Here is a 19437-nt window from a genome sequence, read left to right on the forward strand (position 1 = left end):
GAAGAAATCTCCATCGACAATCACCGAATAAATATCAATTTCGTAATAATACCGACAAACATGTACCAACATACCGACATGGCCCATCTATCCCTATATGGGTTGTACGCACCGACACCCAGTCCCCTGATCTCAGCCACTTTATATAGGGGTTATCCAACACCCAGTTCCTCGGTCCCGGCCACTTTATACAGGGTTTATCCACTCAAAAAACTCAGCGCCTCGGTCCCAGCCTTTGACTGAATCGAAAAAAGAACTCAGACACCTGCCTCTCGTCACTTGTGAGAAACCAGTATGATGAGAAACACGGTACATGTATCAACTTTGAATGGCTTCAGGTTTCACAAACGGCAGGACCCTTCATGATTGAATTTTATTGAGTTAGATATCTGATATGCACGTCACATACACATTAGTAATGAAAAAAATAAATAAATACACATAATATCTGCCGTTTGTGAAACCTATTGAATTAGCAGGATATTGTATGCCTTAAGTAAGCCCCGACGGCCTTCTAGAAAACAGATAAGACACGATGATATATAAAAGAATGCATTTTATTGTCAATATTCTGATTCAAGTACAGACGAGAACAGAATGAGTTTTTTTTCTTAGTAGGTAGCAATTAATGTAACTGCTCCCACACGTAATACATGTACAAATGTTTTTCTACATCATTTTATTCTTACTTATATACTACAGCACACACAATGAGAGCGAACATTGACTCATATCCAGTATATACTTATAGTAAATAAGTGAGGCTAAATACAATTTTGCATACTTTTGAGAACACAGCATTTAATGGTTGCCATCTAACTATAATAAGTTTAAATTTCAAGAATAAAATAACTCGGAGCAAAGGTCCTTCAAAGTTCAATCATTTATATCCAAGTTGACATAAATATCCGGGTGTATAAACATGTCTAGTGGCCTTTCATGTATTAATAGAACCCAAATCACTTGGATTTGAACATTTTGGAACAAGATCCATTGTAATCTCTGATAAATTTGACTCTAGGATTAAAAACATTGGAAATTTATGTCCCTTAGTACATTTCTAACTCGACTGTGTCATTTGATTATCAATTTAACTCGGGCAAACATTGATTACATAATGTCATGTATGCTTTCAACTCATCTCGGGTCTTCACTCAAGTCAGACAAAATCCCAGAGGCAGTTCGCAGACTGTGTTTGAATTTCACCAAGGGTTAGTTCAACTATCTCTTCACTGTTAAAACTGCTCCATAATAGCGCCGTCATCTTGAGTTAGAAACATCATTTGAGCTTTGAAAAATGATTATAGCCGCACCACACAATCTAACAGCAATTGTAGCAGAATGTTATATGTACTATATGTATGCAAAAACGAAAAAACCTCTCACAAGAAATTGGCCCATCGTCTGAAGTGAAGTGGGGCGGAAACACACTGCAGAATAGTTATTATGCTACATGGAATCGTTGACTGTAAAATGGTTTAAGAGTCCATGATAACAAGCCCAAGTTTTGCAAGATGACTGGGTCACAAGTCGACCTGTGCTTAACCTAGGTAATCTTATCTGAATGGGACATTGTTGAAATCAATAAGGGATCGTTCATTTATTACATACGCATAAAAATTGATCCCCTTTCAATCTTTCAATCCCTTCCCATGTACACAAAATTGGCGATTTCCTTATACAAATTTAGCATTCCAGTACGCAATAACACTTACCCCACTCCCTTAACGTAATAAATGAATGACCCCTAACGAATCATAACGTTTGTGTACAGTAGGTAATGCAGTCTTAACACCAAAGACAGAGGGGTAGTGTTTAGTTCTGTGGCTATCAGGTTTTAAAAAACTTCCGTGACTTGCACTAGGAGATAATTTGCTCTACACAGCTTCTTTCAATGCACAAAGAAGTGAGTTTGAAATAACAATGTGAGAAACAATGCCGCACCCAGTTCCACGTACAGTTGTCAGTTAAGTTGTAGGAAGAAGTTCCTAGTCATCAGGGGAGAAAATAGGGGTATGAATTCACGTTTTTATGCAAGTAAATGATGAAATTCACAATTCTATGGCCGTATTTTTTGGATAATTCACAACGCACGTGTTAAATTCATAAGAATGGTGAGTTTTTATGAAAAACCGATATATTAGAATCCTCACAACCCAACTATGGCACTCAAAACCATAACAGACAGGCAAATGAAATTTTGTGACTACACTACAGATTTTCCCAAAATGTTAGGAATTTTCGACCACTTAGTCGATATTGGAGAATCAATATCCTTGAAAATAATTTTTCAACTGCGAGGATTTTTTCAAGGAATCAAAAAGTAGTATGAATCCCGAATGAACAAAAATTGAACCACATAAATTTCATAAAAAAGTTCACAAGTAAGTTTGTGCTCAGGTACTCCTGAAGATATTTCTACAATCATTTTAGCACTTATTCAAAGGTTAATGGTGCCAGTCCATCTTATCACTGCGGTTGAAGAGTTACTAAGTAAATCTGTACAAAAAATAAAATGCATATTCATACAATATACACGAACATTGATATTATTTCACATAATAATATACTGTTGATTATCATATCATTTCCTAGAGGCAACATACAATAACTTAAGAACGTCAGTGACAAAAAAATCATTGAAGGTTATATATACTTTCATTAATATACACACATCATCTTCATTATGGCATTCTTATAATGTACACAATACGCAGAAAAGTGCAATTTACATCATCAATAAATTAATGGTTAAAATTAGTTTTTTAAAACGCGTGCTTCGTCCATCTTGTTTTTTCAAATTGTTCAAACCTTGGCATGAATCCGTTACATATGCCCATACTGAGTTTCTTGTCTTGTTCAAATGTGAACTACCTGATTACACTACCTTGATACACATATACGGATAATCCCTCGGCTCCCTCAATAATGGACAAAGTTTTTTTTCTAAGGAAAATACACTCTACCTATTCTGGAAGAGCATAATCCGTTAAGTTATTTCCAGGTTTATCAATGAGAGGGTAATAAGCCACTAATTTGAGGATCAGAAAGTCTACATAGAAACCAGAAAAAAGCATCCACTCTTTTTGGTATTTTCAAGAGTAATGCCTAGTGGTAATATGGTGTGTCAACTAAAAAATGGCGAAATCAATTTACAAAGTGGAGTGGATCGATTGAACGATACTGCCATTTACACAAGTGATTTTGAGATCTATGAACTTGGTCCGGGGAATAAAAATAACATACACAAGTCATGACTCAAAAGACTTAAGTTTGACATTTAAGTAATTTTGCTGTATGAGATATTTGATGGATGTTCATCAACCAAAATTTCCATATATCGCAGAAGGCTAACTTTTAACCCGCAGAGTTGTCAAAACAGCATCACTAACTGCTGATAACCAATTCACCAGGGGCCAGATCTATAGACCGGTATAAGCTTTAACCCGGGGGGGGGGGGGCTAACACAATTGAAAATGAATTGAGTTAGCCCCTGGGTTTCATTCAGCACCTGTCTATAAGACCAACCCCACTTGATTAACAAATAAAGCAATATACACTAAACTAGGTAATAGACGTACTAAGATGCTGAATGCCTATTTTACAAGGTAGAATTGTTAACGAATTGCTTTCAACTATTAAATGTATATCTATAGAATATCACTTTTTACATTCACCTACTGTTATTTAAAGCTGACCTTGTTCAAGTGAAACTAAGTGCCACTACTACAAATACTAATATGTCCAGTGCGTAGTAGAATTCATTTGGCCGATGGTAGACGCCAAGATTTCTTTTCCTGACCGCGACTCCTTTGCAATAAACTTTCAGTGTCAACGACAATGAGTTCGGTGAAATCCATAAAATCATGCACCGAATCAATCTTATATCATTTGTTCATCATATTGTAATTCACATATCCTCCAGTCATAATATAATCACCAATCATAAATTCTGCACTAACGGAACTATTTATACTCTGAAAAATATCGAAAACACAACCATTTGATATTATCTCTTTTATTCGGTATGATTGGTAGTGGGCAAAAAAAAAATCGGAAAACAGAATGTTAGTTTCTAAGTGAGGACTGTACCATAGCAAATAGCGAGCGCAGGAGGCACGAAGCTACTTACGAGGGATCCTCCCTGGAAAATTTTGAAAATCCAGCGATTCTTTTAGACAGGGAGACTTAAAAACACATACAACAGACAGATCAATGTACTAACTCAAACAGCTGATGGCCAAGATGATTTTCAACTGTTTGTTGATTGTTCTCATCTGTTCCTGGCACACTACACTAATTTCCCGCAAGAGACATCGACAAGACAATCATGACGTTTTTACTGTCCCGATTGAGTTGTCGATATCCTTAACAAAAAAAGCCCCGACACCTCCCTAAAGGTTAACACCTCTACTAACACCTCCCACCTCACATTTTCTCGAACAGATTTACACAGATGTCAGGAGCCAGAAGGAGAAAGAAAAAAAAATATCCGATTGCCAGTATAAATCCGAAGATAATGGATTTGGTATGTTTGTTTAGTTTCTCTAGTTAGATGGCTTTGATGGAAGGCAGGTACTGTAAAATGGGATTGATTGAGGGAGTTAAGAACTTTGTTACCTTTATTTGGCAGCCATGTAGATTTTGGTGGCTATCTAGGATTTTTTAATCTTTTAATGATTATAAATAGTATGTAATCTCAGGTATAGTTGGTTGATAGTTTTCAATATGTTCACATATTCCAGTTGCAAGAATTTTGTCAGTTTGAGCAGAATTCAGTTGGACATTATTCCGCAGAAAATCAACAGTTGATCTCTAAATACCTTGTCCTCCTTCTCTTCAGGACCTTTTGACACAACGAACCAAGTGTTCACACTAGCAAAAAGTCTGTTCCAGTGTGAACGTGGTTTATATTTTGGAAGGATTGAGTGTCAGCTGATCAGTTCTATGCAGTAGAGTAATTCATAGTATTTTAATTTCTACGACGCCCTTTTCACTATGATGTTCAACGGTGCTTTCCATTAAATTGGTAATATTGCCCCTGTAACTTCAACCATCATTCATCTTTCCCTGAGGAGAAGTAACATCCAAGCAGCTATAAGGTGCTCAGGAATCATCCATCAAACCAGGTACCCATTTACTCATGGGTGAAGAGAGGCTATGAGGATAAGTGTTTAGGGCATGCCGTAATAGCAAGGCTCCATGTGGTTATTGTTGTCAGGCCTGGGATCTTAAGGCTGGCTTATGTCGACAAGCAACGCGTCGCCTACCGACGCAACTGGGTTTATCGCTGATTAGCGGCAACTAGCGGCCTACGAGAGGCCTCCAGTTGCTGCTCTATCGGTTTGACATAAGCCGCCTTGGGACGGCAACCCGACGCCTACCGACTCGTCGCAAGCCGTATCCAGCTAGTTTCCCATGTTCAAATTCGGCCTACAGTAGGCGGACAGTTGCTTTCGATCGCAGCCGATATAAGCTCATTTGCGGAGCGACGGAACTGAGCTCAGGGGTTCCAGCCAATGAGAGACCGCATATACATAGTACAGATTATCACCGCTAGTTAGCGTCATTCGTAATTAGTCATAAACTTTCAAATTCAAGTAGTTCAAAACGCAAACCAAACCTTCAGCACGGCAGAGGAATGGACCGAAGATCTAGAAACGAAATTGGTAGAATTATGGTGTGAGCGGCCATCTTTATATAATGTCGCTAGCACGTTGTATTCAAAACAGAATCAGAAAGATCAATGTCTTAAAGAAATAGCTTTTCTAATAGAAATATATTTCCTAATAATTCAAATTTATTCTCAAAATGCTTATCACGTGACCATTTGAGCCGTTGCAGTTGCTAGTAATCGCAACCGACATAAGCAGGTAAGCAACTGGGAGGATCTCATATCCCGCTAGTCGGCCTCAGTTGCTGCGAATCGGAGCGCAGTCGACATAAGCTGGGCTGCGATCGCGGTTGCTCTCAGTTGCGTCGGTAGGCGTCGGTAGGCGTGGCGTTGCTTGTCAACATAAGCCAGCCTTTAGGGAACACCAGAGGAAACAACTACAGATGAACAGAAGGAAACAACTACAGATGAACAGACCATGAAGAAGTAAGCAAGAAATTTGTTGTCATTTTACCATTTTGGAGGGAAGTAATGCAAGTTACAAATGTTCCATTATAATCTGTCTGGAATATCCAAGCACAGCAACTCTGAGCTAGAGACGGTATTTTCATTGTTACAGTTTAACCTTTTTGCTGCGTATGATTTAACCTTTTCATTTTGATTAACCTAAGTATTGTATAGCACGAGTCATCACACATAGTTATAACTCTTTGGACACATCCCAGACATCTTAAGCTTTGATTTTTTTCCGAAAGCTGGCAAAGCCTTCGCCAGTTGTTTCGGGTGGTTGGCTGGCGGAGCCATGTGCTGTCGCATCTTGATGGTGGTCGGAATTTAGAAATAATATTTCTAGCTATTTATAGGAAACACCACGAAACATCATAATAAATAAGGCCCAATTAAAAATTAATGGTTTTGTTTTATTCAAATTGCCTTGATTTTAATTTTTGACCTAGGGATCCCAGCACACCTCAGTTGCAGCCATGTTCGCAGCGAAAGGGTTAGAATCATTTCAAGATTTTGGAAGGGAAGTAAGTTTTCAAGGTGACCCGTTTTGCAGGTAAGCTAGGTTTACCGTAGTTTCATAACATATCACAAATACAATACAAACAGTTGAATAGTAAGTGACGTGTACGATGATGACTGATGAAACTAGGGGTATGAGACACCATGCCCTCTTAGTGAAGTGCTTGACAATCTGTATTTCACTAGTCAATGCAATATGAAAAGGTGCCGATATAACTGATTTCACTATTCAAGATTCCCTGCTGAACATACCAACCAAATTACCTTGAAACTCACCGCAATTATAGATCATGCTATGCGCCACAATATCGAAACTGATTGTAGTTAGACAACATGCATAGGTACCAAAATGAATAAGATTACATATCCAACTCCCCTGGTTTGGAAAATGATACATCAAATACCAAGAATTATGGGAGTTAAAACCTGTCGATATTTGTCTAAAAAAAACACCTTTATCCATCCATGAAGGAGACTAAGATGGCTCGGATTGCAGAAAAATCAACTGATATCAAACCTGTCTGCCATGTTAAACCTGTCCTTCCTAAAGAATGCCCACCTACCTCAATTTCAACGGATATGGCAAACCATGAAGAAGCTACAGATCTAAGAATTCAATAACCTATTTTGCCACAAAAAGGCAATTTCTTCTACATTTGATAAAATTTTTCTTGTGACGTTGTATCCTAGGGCGATACATATACACACCAATCATCAAAACAATTCATCCCGGTGTCTTCAAAATTTCCGACCGGGCCAGTTTTTCAAGTACAAATCTGTAATCATCTTCCAATACTAATTCAATCATTCCTGGATATGAGGAGTTTTAAAGGAGGAAATTTCAAATGTGTTTGGATCTCTTTCACATCCCAATCACTGTAGACTCCTCCAAAATCGGTACTGTTATCTCAGTAAACCATAATTCGGTGGTTATGTAAGCAAATCTCTACACTTTACACTACCTAAGCTTGGTTGCTAATTTGGCTAATTGGGTAAAAAACAATTCAGGTCCCAACTATACTTATTTAGGGGTTTATTGTACAAATTTAATTTCTTATCGCCTACTTCACAATGAAGGAATTACCCCGGTATGGGTATTTTGTTCAAATTGAAGTAGTTTCAAGCACCTTTAAAAGCATTTTCCATTTTAAAGGAATCAAGGAGTCATAGGGACTCTATAATTCTAGAGTGCTCAATCCATCAAAGCGTGTTAAAAACTTCCCCATAAATACCTCCATCTACAAAAGGCCCACAAAAAAAATGAACGCACTAGCCCATTGGGGCTTCTGAAGTTGGCTAAAAATGGAATGAAACTTACTAAAGGATGGTTTGTCTGCATACCTGGCCTTGGTTAAATGCAGCCGGACTTATACCGGCACCTATAGACGTGCGGGTAGTCTGCTGTTGTGACACGAGACTAATCACGCTAGGTATACTGCCTTGATTGATTGGTGCCGTATTCACTGCAAAAAATAACAAGAGGCCCATTGGTTTCGAAGTATTGGTAGATTATCTATACTGTGGTATGGTGTGAAACGATTAATGTTCATATCTGACGAATGCACAATTATGAGAGTGGTTGGCATGACCACAGACTTAAGGTCAATAACAATGTTTTAATGTACATTTTCTTTTTATTTGTGCTGAATTTGATATTCCTACTGAATGAAGGGCACACCTGTTGCCTCAAAAGATTAAACCATTTTAACCCTGAGCAAATGTTTTCTCCGGGCCCTGGGCTCCCAGCTAAAAATCGGCACCCCCTGAAAATTACAATTTTTGGAACTAAAATTTGTATTTCCGAGTAGTACTTACCCTTTCCTATGGTTTTTGCCAATATTTTCTAAATTTGGATTTATCGCCAATGGTTTTTCTATACGACCTGGCCCTGCGGTATTGCATTTAGCCACCGGCAAAATCCGCCATCTTTTTTCGTCATAGCAGACCAAAAAAAACAGCTATGCGGGGCAGGTGGGCGGGATTCCCACCATAGGAAAGGGTAAGTACTACTCGGAAATACAAATTTTAGTTCCAAAAATTGTAATATTTCCGTCGAGTACTGTACCCTTTCCTATGGTTTTTGCTAGACTAGCCTAGCACAAGGATGGTGGGAAAGGTAGATAGAAAAACCACCACTCAAACGCAAGGTAAGAGGGAAAAAGAGAGCACTTACCCAAGCACGGAATGGAGCACTGTAGCACAGGGAAGACCGGTTGGCCACAGTGAGTCCGTCCAGCTCAGGGGCCCCCCCCAGAATTTTGCGAAATTAATACTTGCAGATATAAGCCCAAACTATGTACAAGGATACACCCCCTGTGATCCTGATAATGCTACATAAATATTCTACACTAAAGGGTCCGATCGGAAAGAACGGACACCTTGAGCCATGACAACAGGACCAAGTGAAGCTAATGAGCCTAACTGGCCTGAAACATCCCGTAAATAAAATGACGTGAATGTCGACGGTGAATTCCAAAAGGCGGCCCGACAGACTTCCTCCAACGGAGCACCCGAAAAGGCTGCGCAGGAAGTAGCCATAGACCTCACTTGATGAGAAACGACTCCCTCCGAGGAAAGATTCTCCTTCAATAAAATGTCCTTGATCATTGAAGAGACCCATCGGGCTACTGTGTCCCGCGAAATATCACCCTTTAGGTGATCCAGCAGCGGAATAAATAACCGCTCCCGTGAACCCCTCCGTGAAGCAGAGCGATCTAAATAGAAACACAACGCCCGCACAGGACATAAAGTCCTGTCCGGGATGCCCGGTTCCACTCGATGTTTTAGGGCTTCAATTCGCCCGACGCCCAACCGAGCCTGGTCGTTGGTTCTTTGCCAAAAATTCCAAAGCAGGCCGCAGCGAAATAAATTCATTCGCTGGCCCAAAGACAATGTGACCTTGTCGGACTGAAAGCGCATGAATCTCAGAGCGACGGGCCGAGCAAGCCAAGAACAGCAAAAATACAGTCTTTTTTGACAAATTTGCAAAAGACGCTGCCGAAAGAGGTTCAAATGGAGCCTCCATTAACTTCTTCAAAATTACAGACAGATCCCATGGTGGAACTGTCCTTGTTACCCGAGGCCGGGAAATAGAAAACCCAGCAACCAGCTGGGATATCCGATGATCGCCTGCTACATTTGGCCATCCAGAAGCACGCAATGTATGAGAAATCGCGGAGCGGTAACCTTTAATAGTTATGACCTGTAAACCTTTTGCTACAAATAGGTGCAGTAAAAAATCTGCCAATTGAGCTACAGAGGGTGAGCATGGATCAATTTCCCCTGCAGCACACCAATCCGCAAAATGACTCCATTTGGCATCGTAAATGGTACTTGTTGATGGCCGCTTAGATCCTGCGATAAAGGAGGCAGCCTGTTCTGAAAAGCCTGAAGCTGACAAGGATCGCTGGACAATGGCCAGGCGAGCAGATTTAACCACTGGCTGTTTGGATGATGCCGAAAGATCCCCTGAGACAGAAGCGATGGGAAATTCGGAAGAATCCTGGGGTTGTCGCACAGTAGGTTGAGAAGTGGTAGGAACCATTTCTGAGCCGGCCAACATGGTGCTACCAGAACTATGTTGCAATTGACTGATCTCTCTATTTGATCCAGTAAGCGCGGCAGGACTGGTGTGGGCGGGAACGCATACGCATGCATCCCCGACCAGTCCAGAGAGAAGGCATCGACCCCCCACGCTTCCGCGTCTGGAAACGGGGACACAAACAGAGGACACCTCCGATTGAACCGGGTGGCAAACAGATCCAGCAGCGGATTGCCAAAAATGCCCCGAACCCGATCGGCTACTTCTTGGTGGAGAACCCATTCTGTCGCAATAGCCTGACCTCGACGAGACAGAGCATCGGCCATCACGTTCCTTTTCCCTGCTAAATGTGCCACAGTCAGGGACACGCCCTTTGTCTGGCACCAAAGAAGAATTTTGGCCGACAGACCTGTGAGGGTTTCTGAGTGAGTGCCCCCTTGGTTCTGAAGGTTAGCCCTCACTGTTGAATTGTCTGTGGCTAACCAAACGTGGTGGCCCTCCACTCTCCTGTGAAAGAACTTCAGGGCCTTCCACACGGCCAGCATTTCTAGGAAATTTATGTGGTTGGTGGCCTCGTAGCGAGACCATTTCCCGGCTTTCACTCGGTTCTCCAGATGTGCCCCCCAACCTTGGTGACTGGCATCCGTGAATACACGAACTGGAGCCTCTAACGGGGCTAGTGACACCCCGAGCCGAAGATTCGTAGTGGCCGCCCACCACTGAAGATCCGGACTTAGATCGGTTGGAGGTACGGGAATCAAGGCCTCCCAGTTGCCCTTCGACTGAGACCAGAAGACCTTCCAATATTGTTGCAAGCACCTGCTTCTGAGGCGGCCTAAGGGCACCACCAGACCCATGGAGCTGATGGAGCCTAGAAGCCGTGACCAGTAACGAGCTGTTCTCGGGGTTGTGGACACTCCCGCTACAGCTTCTTGAAGTTTGGCCACTCGAACCATAGACGGAAAGACTTTGCCGATTCAGAGATCGAAGTCCATGCCGAGATAAGTGAACTGTTGGGCCGGCGTCAACTGAGATTTTTCCCTGTTTACGCGGAACCCTAGCTGATGGACTAAGTCCAAGACTGAGGTCATTGCCTCCCGACATTCCTGAGCTGAATTCGCGACTATTAACCAGTCGTCGAGGTAAACGAACAGTCGAACACCCCGTGAACTGACTTGACCAACTTGGTGAAAATCCACGGGGCCGTACTGAGGCCAAATGGAAGAGACCTGAATTGGAACTGGCGGCCTTTCCACTTTATCCTGAGAAATCGCCGAGATTTTGGGTGAATTGGAACCTGAAAGTAAGCATCTTTCAGGTCCAATGAAGCCGCCCATTGAATCACGTCCTTGGGCTTGGTCATCCGGAACCTTGGAATGTCTAGGTGCCGATTGAGGGATGACAGATCTATCACTGTCCGTTGACCCCCTGTGGCCTTTGGTACCATGAATATTCGAGAAAACCAGCCGGGAGAAGTTTCGTTGAAAACTGGTTCTATCGCTCCCTTCTCTGCCAGTTCCTTGAGAGCCGGAGAGATTAAGGCCTCCTGACCTGGTTTTGGCCGCATGTCGGGAGGTGACCTCATCAGGCGCGGTCGCCTTAGGAAACGGAGACGGTAGCCCCGAGAGACGACCCGGGAGGGCCAACCGTCTCCAAAGAGGTCGGACCAGTGGGTTGCTGCCTGCTGCAGACAACCTCCCACTGGTCCCAAGAATTCATTTCGAGTTTTTCCGAAAGGAAGAGCCCCTTTTTGGAGCCTTCCCCTTGCCTCGATACGAACCGGAACTGTTACGACCGGACGAGGCTTGACACGATTGTTGAAGTTGCGCGCTAGTTCTCCAACCGGCATCCAAAGCCGCCTGAGAAAGCGCTGAAGTTTGAGATGGTCCTGTTTGCGTCCGTGCCGAACCGAACCTTGCGCCGCCGGCGTCGGACCAGAACGCTTTTTCCACGGAGTTCGGGGGTTGGACTTGGCCTGAACCTCCCGAATCTTCCTCAGCTCTGCGGAAACCGGAGCGCACCAACCGGAGAAGAGACGTGAAGACGTCCCCAATGGGGCTCTCAGCAAAGCATTGGACACCATATCCGGTAGACGAGTTTTGGCACTGGAGTCCATCACTGACTGACGGGAGGCTAACACCAGATTAGCCTGACCCCGAACCGACAACGGAATTACATGCGAAACAGATCGAGCCAAAGATTGGATAATCCGGTCCATTCCCTCCAGTTTTAGGGCAACTGACTCTGGGTCGGAGCCCGCATGAACGGCGGCGTGAGTCTCGCGAAGCTCACCCGTCAACACCTTAAGTGCCATATCTTGAAACGAACCAACCCTGGTAAGATTGTCCAGGATTGACGTCATGGCCACCAAACCGGACTTAGGCAAACGAATAGCCGACTGTGCTGTAACAGTATCCGGGCTGATCAAAGTATGATCAGCATCCAGGCAGTTATGACTGTGATCCACAGCACCTGGAGTTGCGTAATACGCCGAGCGAAATGCGCCTATAGGTGGATCGGTTGAACTAAAATATTTCCCAGATTTCATACCCCGTTCTGGAGGGGGAAATGAAAAAGTTCCAGGCCGACATTCACCCCATAATTGCGTATCCAATCGAGCCCATTCTCTCGAAACCGCTGACGATTCCCGTAAAACGTTAAGATCGGAGTCCGGAGGGCGATAAGCTTCCATTGACTCACCGACCAGAGGAGCTGCTGTGGGCTTAGCGCGAGTTGCCCCGTGCTTGACAAAGAACTCACTTATCATCGCTCTAAATGGCATGTCCCCCGCTGGTTCGGATAAAACTGAACGGGACGGAGATACATTGCGAGCCAGGGAAGCCCCCATCGTCTGGGGCAACCCACAATTGCTTGCGACAGGAACGACCCCAGAAGGAATTGCCGCCTCTGGGACCGGATCCTCATTGAAATCAGACCCTACCGCAGCATCCAGGAATTCAGAGTCAGAATTCCGAAAAACTGAGTGGGCTGGCGAACTTCTAACCGGACAATCAGGAATAGGCTTACCTGTTGTAGAAGTTGCAGCGACTTGTTGCGACGAAGATAACAAGTTTAAAATTTTCTCCTCAAATACATGGAAATCCTTCTGAGTCAGGTATTTTCCAGTATCCCGACGATCATGCCGACTTCGGTGACGGTCCCTCGAACGGGATCGCGACCTACTAGAAGAATCGCTTTCATCGCTAACCGACGTCGACGAACGATGAGAAGACCGACGGCGAAACTTCCGACAATAACGATCGTAGTCCCTCTCGCGATCAAACCTTGATCTGCGAGGAGATCTTGCTCGTTTATTACGCTCACGGCGTCTAAATCTAGTGGGAGAGCGAGCTCTATCCCCGGAGCGACGATCAGAATCAGACGATGAACGTACCGGATGTTTTGAACCGGACGACGTCTGGACCGGACCGGTGGCCGAACCGGACCGATGCCCGACCCGGACCGGTACCGACCGAACCGGTGCGGGCCGTTCGCGACTACCGCGGCGCGCGCTCGGTTCCGAACATGTAGTCTGAACCGGCCGAACCGGTGAACGACCAGAGACCGGTGAATGACCGGAGACCGGTGCCGGTGAACCAGCGTTCCTCCACGGTGAACGGAGTTGGGAAGCCGATCATACCTGAACGACTGGCGACCGCTCCGCTTTACGATAAGAAACAGGATTAGAAACGTCGGTTGGCACATCGGCCGAAACCGACGAATCCCTGCTAACTCGACGACGATCTCTTAGTTTAAGAGCCTTATCGGCCCGAAGCCAAAGGTCCTCGGACCACACGACGCAAATATTGCAAGGATTGCTCCTTGCACATATTTGACCAGATTTGCGCCTGCACGACGCACATGAATCGTGGTTGTCCCAGGCGCCAAACAAATGCCTGCATCCCTCCCCGCCACGATGCTGACCCTTAGGAGGGGGTGGCATAATTATCCTGTTACAAATCAAAACAATTCAATTCAATTCAATCAAATTATATTTGTAAATAAAATTCTTACGGAAAAAAAGAAATCAGGGATAACCCCCAAACCGAACGGACTCACCGTTACGAGAGTGAAAACTCCCTAATATCCTAATTCCCAGATTTTTACGGCGAAAAAATCCAACGCGTTCTACTGCGAGAACGCCAAGAAAAAAGATGGCGGATTTCGCCGGTGGCTAAATGCAATACCGCAGGGCCGGGTCGTATAGAAAAACCATTGGCGATAAATCCAAATTTAGAAAATATTGGCAAAAACCATAGGAAAGGGTACAGTACTCGACGGAAATATATTGTCTTATGGATTAATGCCAAGTGATATTTTCTATCATCCTGTTAATTATCACTATTGACTACTTTCAGTTTCATATTCATCAGAATTGTAATCCGAAATGAATCATGGTAGTTCTCAAATATGTTATTCAATCGTATTTTTGTCTCATTTTCAATTCTTAGCCATTATCATGGGTCCCAACATACTGAAACATTCCATTAAATCTTTATAAATTTTTTTAACGCGGAAGTAAAAACCATGATGTTTACATGTGCAGCAGTTTGTTATAAGATTGCCGATTGATCGACATCTTGCTCGGTTTCAATGTTTATCATGGAAGAATTCATCAGCGACATTGACATCGAAAACTCGTCCCGCACACTAGCAACAATGACACAGCTTCAAGTGTTGCATCTGCCACTATTGTAGGTCAAGTGGCCAATAAATCAACAATATGATCTCTACGCATGTGCATTGAATCTAAATCTGGCTAAATACTGCAGCATTGCAGCAGAATTAGGCGCACACTCAAACATATATAAAACAAATATCAAACATGCGGCAAAAACACCTAAAAGATATAAGTGCACACTAGGTGATTGTCATTGTTGGGGGAAAGCTATTGCAACAACGACAGGTTTTTTAAAATATTTTTTAAACTAGAATGAGGCAAAGCCTCGAATGCCCCCCCCCCTGAAATTCACTGCCACATGAAGTTACAGGGTTTGTGGTAAATGCATTAGAAATATCGAGGCCACAATTACTTCTACAAGAATGATATTAGAGAACATGTGTACAAAGTGTAAAAAATTGATCAACAGTTGTAGCCTCTAGGCGGTTTACCTCTGATGGCCCTAGTGGCCACAATTTGAATCGAATTGACCCAGAATCTTACATAGAAGTTGGAAATAAATCAGACAATAATTGCGGCCTCTAGGCTGTAAACATCATCATGTCCGCCCCCTGGTGGCAATAATTTGAATTATATTAACCCAATTTTAAATAGGGTTCTGGCCCAAGTGATATCCTACAAGTGTATCAAGTTTGAAATGAATTGGTCACCAATAGCAGCCTCCGGGGCCAAAATCAGTTTTCGTATCTAGTCGTATAGTGGTCGGAACTAATAACCAATGCCCTTGATTTTCGAACTATTGCTGGAATATAGTTCCGACTAACGGACAATCGGTTTCGCTTAGTTCGACTATAGTCGACTAACTCGGATAACCGAAGGTGGCCCAGGCTGTTAACGTAGTTTTTCATGTCGGCCCCCTGGTGGCCATAATTTTAATCGAATCGACCTTATTTTAAATAAGGTTCTGGCCCAAGTGATATCCTACTGGTGTAACAAGTTTAAAATAAATCGGTCAACAATTGCGGCCTCTAGGCTGTTAACGTCATTTTTTCATGTTGGCCCCCTGGTGGCCATAATTTGAAACAAATCGAACCAATCTTAAACAGGATTCTGTCCGAAGTGATATCCTACTTATGTACTAAGTTTGAAATTAATCGGTCGACAATTGCGGCCTCTAGGCTGTTAATGTTGTTTTTCATGTTGGCCCCCTGGTGACCATTATTTGAATCGAATCGACCCAATTTTAAATAGGGATCAGGCCCGAGTGATATCCTACTTGTCTACCAAGTTTGAAAACAATCGGTCGACAATTGCAGCCTCTAGGCTGTTAATGTGACTTGCGGCGGCGGCGTATTCAGACGGGGGTTAATCTATATGCCCCAAGTTGAGCCGGGGGCATAAAAATCTTAAAACTAAAGCTGTATAACTGAGAACATGTAAATCAACTACAATCCTACTCTCAGAAGCAAGCATCACTGCCACTGGGGAACACATCTTAAGCTAAAGTGCACTTATGAAGTGACAATGCTGATGACAGACAATGTACTAATGTCTATTCATTTTCGTCTGACATCGATTTTCTGGGGCTATTTCTCTTTATCTTTTGAACGCATAAACCTCAAATTGGTCTCAATACGACCAATGAAACTATGCAGTCTAGATAAACAAGCATCTTTATAACCATTTTACACTGTTATGAAGGATTGCTAAAAAGACTCCTTTAACTTATTTGAATCGGAGAAAAGAGAGTCCATATTATGAACCAAATCAATTCTAACAATATGTTTCTCCATGCCTTCCATTTGAAATTATTTTCAAATCGTCAAAAATCGTGATCCGTGGGCATGGAAGACAGGATACAAATTTTTAGAATTTCAAAAATGGCTGATCTTGTCTCATTTTAACGTGAGAAAATAAAGACTTTATAAGCAATACTTCAATACAATCTAAAATGGATATAAAAATGATGGTTTATCTGGACTGACTGTCTGACAGACGAAAAAAAATAAATATTTTCCGCAGTGTAAAATCACCGCTTCACGCTAATGCCAATAAACCACTGCCCGATGTGTCTCCATGATAAAAATAGGCTCCAAAAATCTGTATTCAAAATCACCTTCGTTATTAGTGAACGCTTTTTCGATGAGATAAATAGCAGCCTAGTGCGTGAATTTCTACCACTTATATTCCCCCAGTCCTTGAATTAATGAAAGCACCTCATTTGTGGCGCTCTCCACAAGAACTTGTCGCAGGAAAAATACATCTATTGACAACAACTCGCACTTAGGCTTCAGTGAAATATTCGTTGAATTTTGAAATTCATTTAGTATCCTTTGTCAGAAATTAGTGAAGATATGGACTTCACTAAGGCAATAGTCCATAACTAGGGGTCCAGGGTCACCATGCCCACTTGGGAAGTGGTTTCAAATGCTCAACAATCTAAATATTTCAATATTCAACGCCCACCGGTGACCATATACAAAAACCAATGACCTTGGACCTCACCACAATCATAGAAAATGTCAGCAGCTACTATTTTGTAATTGATTGTGATAACAAAATATGCCTCGTTACCAATCTAATATGGAAATACTAAGTTATTCTACTATTCAACGCCCCCTGGTGACCATATTCAAAACCCAATGACCTTGAAACTCAACATAGTCAGGTTATGAGCTACAACTTTCCAATTGATTGTGGTAACAAAATATGCTTAGGTATCAATATAATGTGGAAAAACTTTTTCCCCACCTACGAATCAGTACCGATGACACAAAGATGGCCGCCAATTGCGTCATAATTGGCTGATCAAAAATACCTGTCTCAGGTACAAAACATCCCTTTCCAAAGAATACCCATCACAAATTGCAATGAGAAGTAGTAAACCAGTAGGAAGCTACAGGACTCAGAATTCGGGCCAAAATTGACACTTTTGGGCACTAAATAGGACATAGGACGGCCATCTTGAGTCTGATCGACCCAATCATTCTTATGCTAATGAGCCCTTGGGGGATTCAAAATATAGATATGTCTAGGGTAGATACATGTGTAACCCAAATATCAAGACATTACATTGAAGCGTCTTCAAAACTTCCCAAACTAACTGGATTCCGTCTACGGACGGACGGACGAAAAGTGAATGCATTAGCCCGCTGGGACTAAAGTCCCAAGCGGGCTAAAAAATGGATTGCTTTTTGGTCTTGGGTAACCTATTCATTTCAACCATTCTGCAAATATCAATGTGCACGTATCGTGATGCGATTGCTTAACCCCTCTTCATCCACCACATAACGGGCAAAAATACGATGAAATAACTTTTTGGACCATTGAATTAAAAATTGGGCCACACAGTGTTGTAGGAATAGTATAAACATATCGTGTCTTAGCTTATGTTGTGTTGTGTCTAAGGTCTCACATGAACGTGATTTCGTATTTACTATCTTATGTCTTACATGAACTGTATATCGTATATACTATAGGTGAACAGGTTTATTTGTGCAACGATCAGTCAATATTGTGAAGTTCACTACTCAACCCTGGAACAGCACAATGAATGAAGGTAAAATAAAATCATCAGACCGCTCTGACTTGAGGTTCCTATTGAGTAGTTTTCAGCCCAGTGTTTCAGACGAACATTAAGCATGATCGATACCCAGAAACTGCCCAACTTGGCAATGACCCTGATCATTCACAAAAGTTGATTTGAGATTAAATTCAACATTGAATTCGAACAAGTCGGATAAGATTTGATGGTCCCGAGAGTTTCAACTTGAGCCAAGTCTACTTTACTCAGCATTAAATCATGGAATTATCAAATGGATAAACTTTTTTAAAAGAGTTGACTTACCAACGGGTATCAAATTGCTCTGCACTATTTGACTTGCATCGATTGTAGCTCCGTTAACACCATTGATCATGTAGGTTTGAACATCTGAAAAATACGACAATAATCATAGAATACCTAATAGTATTACTTATCTTAGGCATGGGTGAACCATGAAAACTCATTTTGTGAAAATTCTAAGAGATTGTGAATGCCCAAGAAAACAGCGATTGCAAGTTAGGCAGAATGTGCATAAGTGTACAGACACTTCAGTCTGATACCAATTCAATCCTAACTCCATATTTATTGGAACAATGTTACCAACGCTATTGCTGTTGAGACACTTGCAACTGTCAATAACCTACAATGTTCACTAATTAACTATCCAAACGTGATGGATATGCCAGTCTCACAATCAAGCAATGACTGGGCTATTCTTCTACAATTTGTATCTATTTCAGTAATGAACTGAAAACAGCCATGTATAGAGGTCTTGCATGTGATGTTATAGTTTGTTTGCAGGCGAGGTCTTGGAGACTTGCCATAAATAACAAAACATAATCAGGGGATTTACAATCATTGAGGGTACGTCATGTAAATCGGGATCATTCATTTATTATGTACGCATAAAATTTGAATTTCCTCTTCCTCCTCCCCCCTCTAGGCAAAATCGGCCATTTTTTCATATACAAGCATTACAGTACGCATTAAGCATTACAGTACGCAATTGCACTGAAACCTCCCCCTCCCCTAATGCGTACATAATAAATGAATGACCCCATCACCTATTGAGTCTACCAACCAATAAGTCG

General features: G+C 42.3%; 1 protein-coding gene across 2 annotated transcripts in view; it reads right to left on the reverse strand.

Moving 5' to 3' along the window:
* Window positions 1–558: 558 nt before the first annotated feature.
* LOC141900865 (histone-arginine methyltransferase CARM1-like) overlaps window positions 559–19437 on the reverse strand; it is a 37096-nt gene continuing 18217 nt past the window's right edge. Inside the window, exons 12-14 of one of the 2 annotated variants that reach the window (XM_074787912.1) lie at window positions 18650–18733; window positions 7982–8103; window positions 559–3977 (exon numbers count right to left, since the gene is read on the reverse strand). In XM_074787912.1, the coding sequence (XP_074644013.1) occupies window positions 3888–3977; window positions 7982–8103; window positions 18650–18733 (296 nt within the window). In that variant the 3' untranslated portion in view covers window positions 559–3887. Of the gene's footprint in view, window positions 3978–7958; window positions 8104–18649; window positions 18734–19437 lie in introns of both variants that reach the window. The other variant, XM_074787913.1, reaches the window with a different exon arrangement.

The sequence above is a fragment of the Tubulanus polymorphus genome, chromosome 2 (assembly GCF_964204645.1).
Source record: "Tubulanus polymorphus chromosome 2, tnTubPoly1.2, whole genome shotgun sequence".
In the NCBI taxonomy this organism is placed as follows: domain Eukaryota; kingdom Metazoa; phylum Nemertea; class Palaeonemertea; order Tubulaniformes; family Tubulanidae; genus Tubulanus; species Tubulanus polymorphus.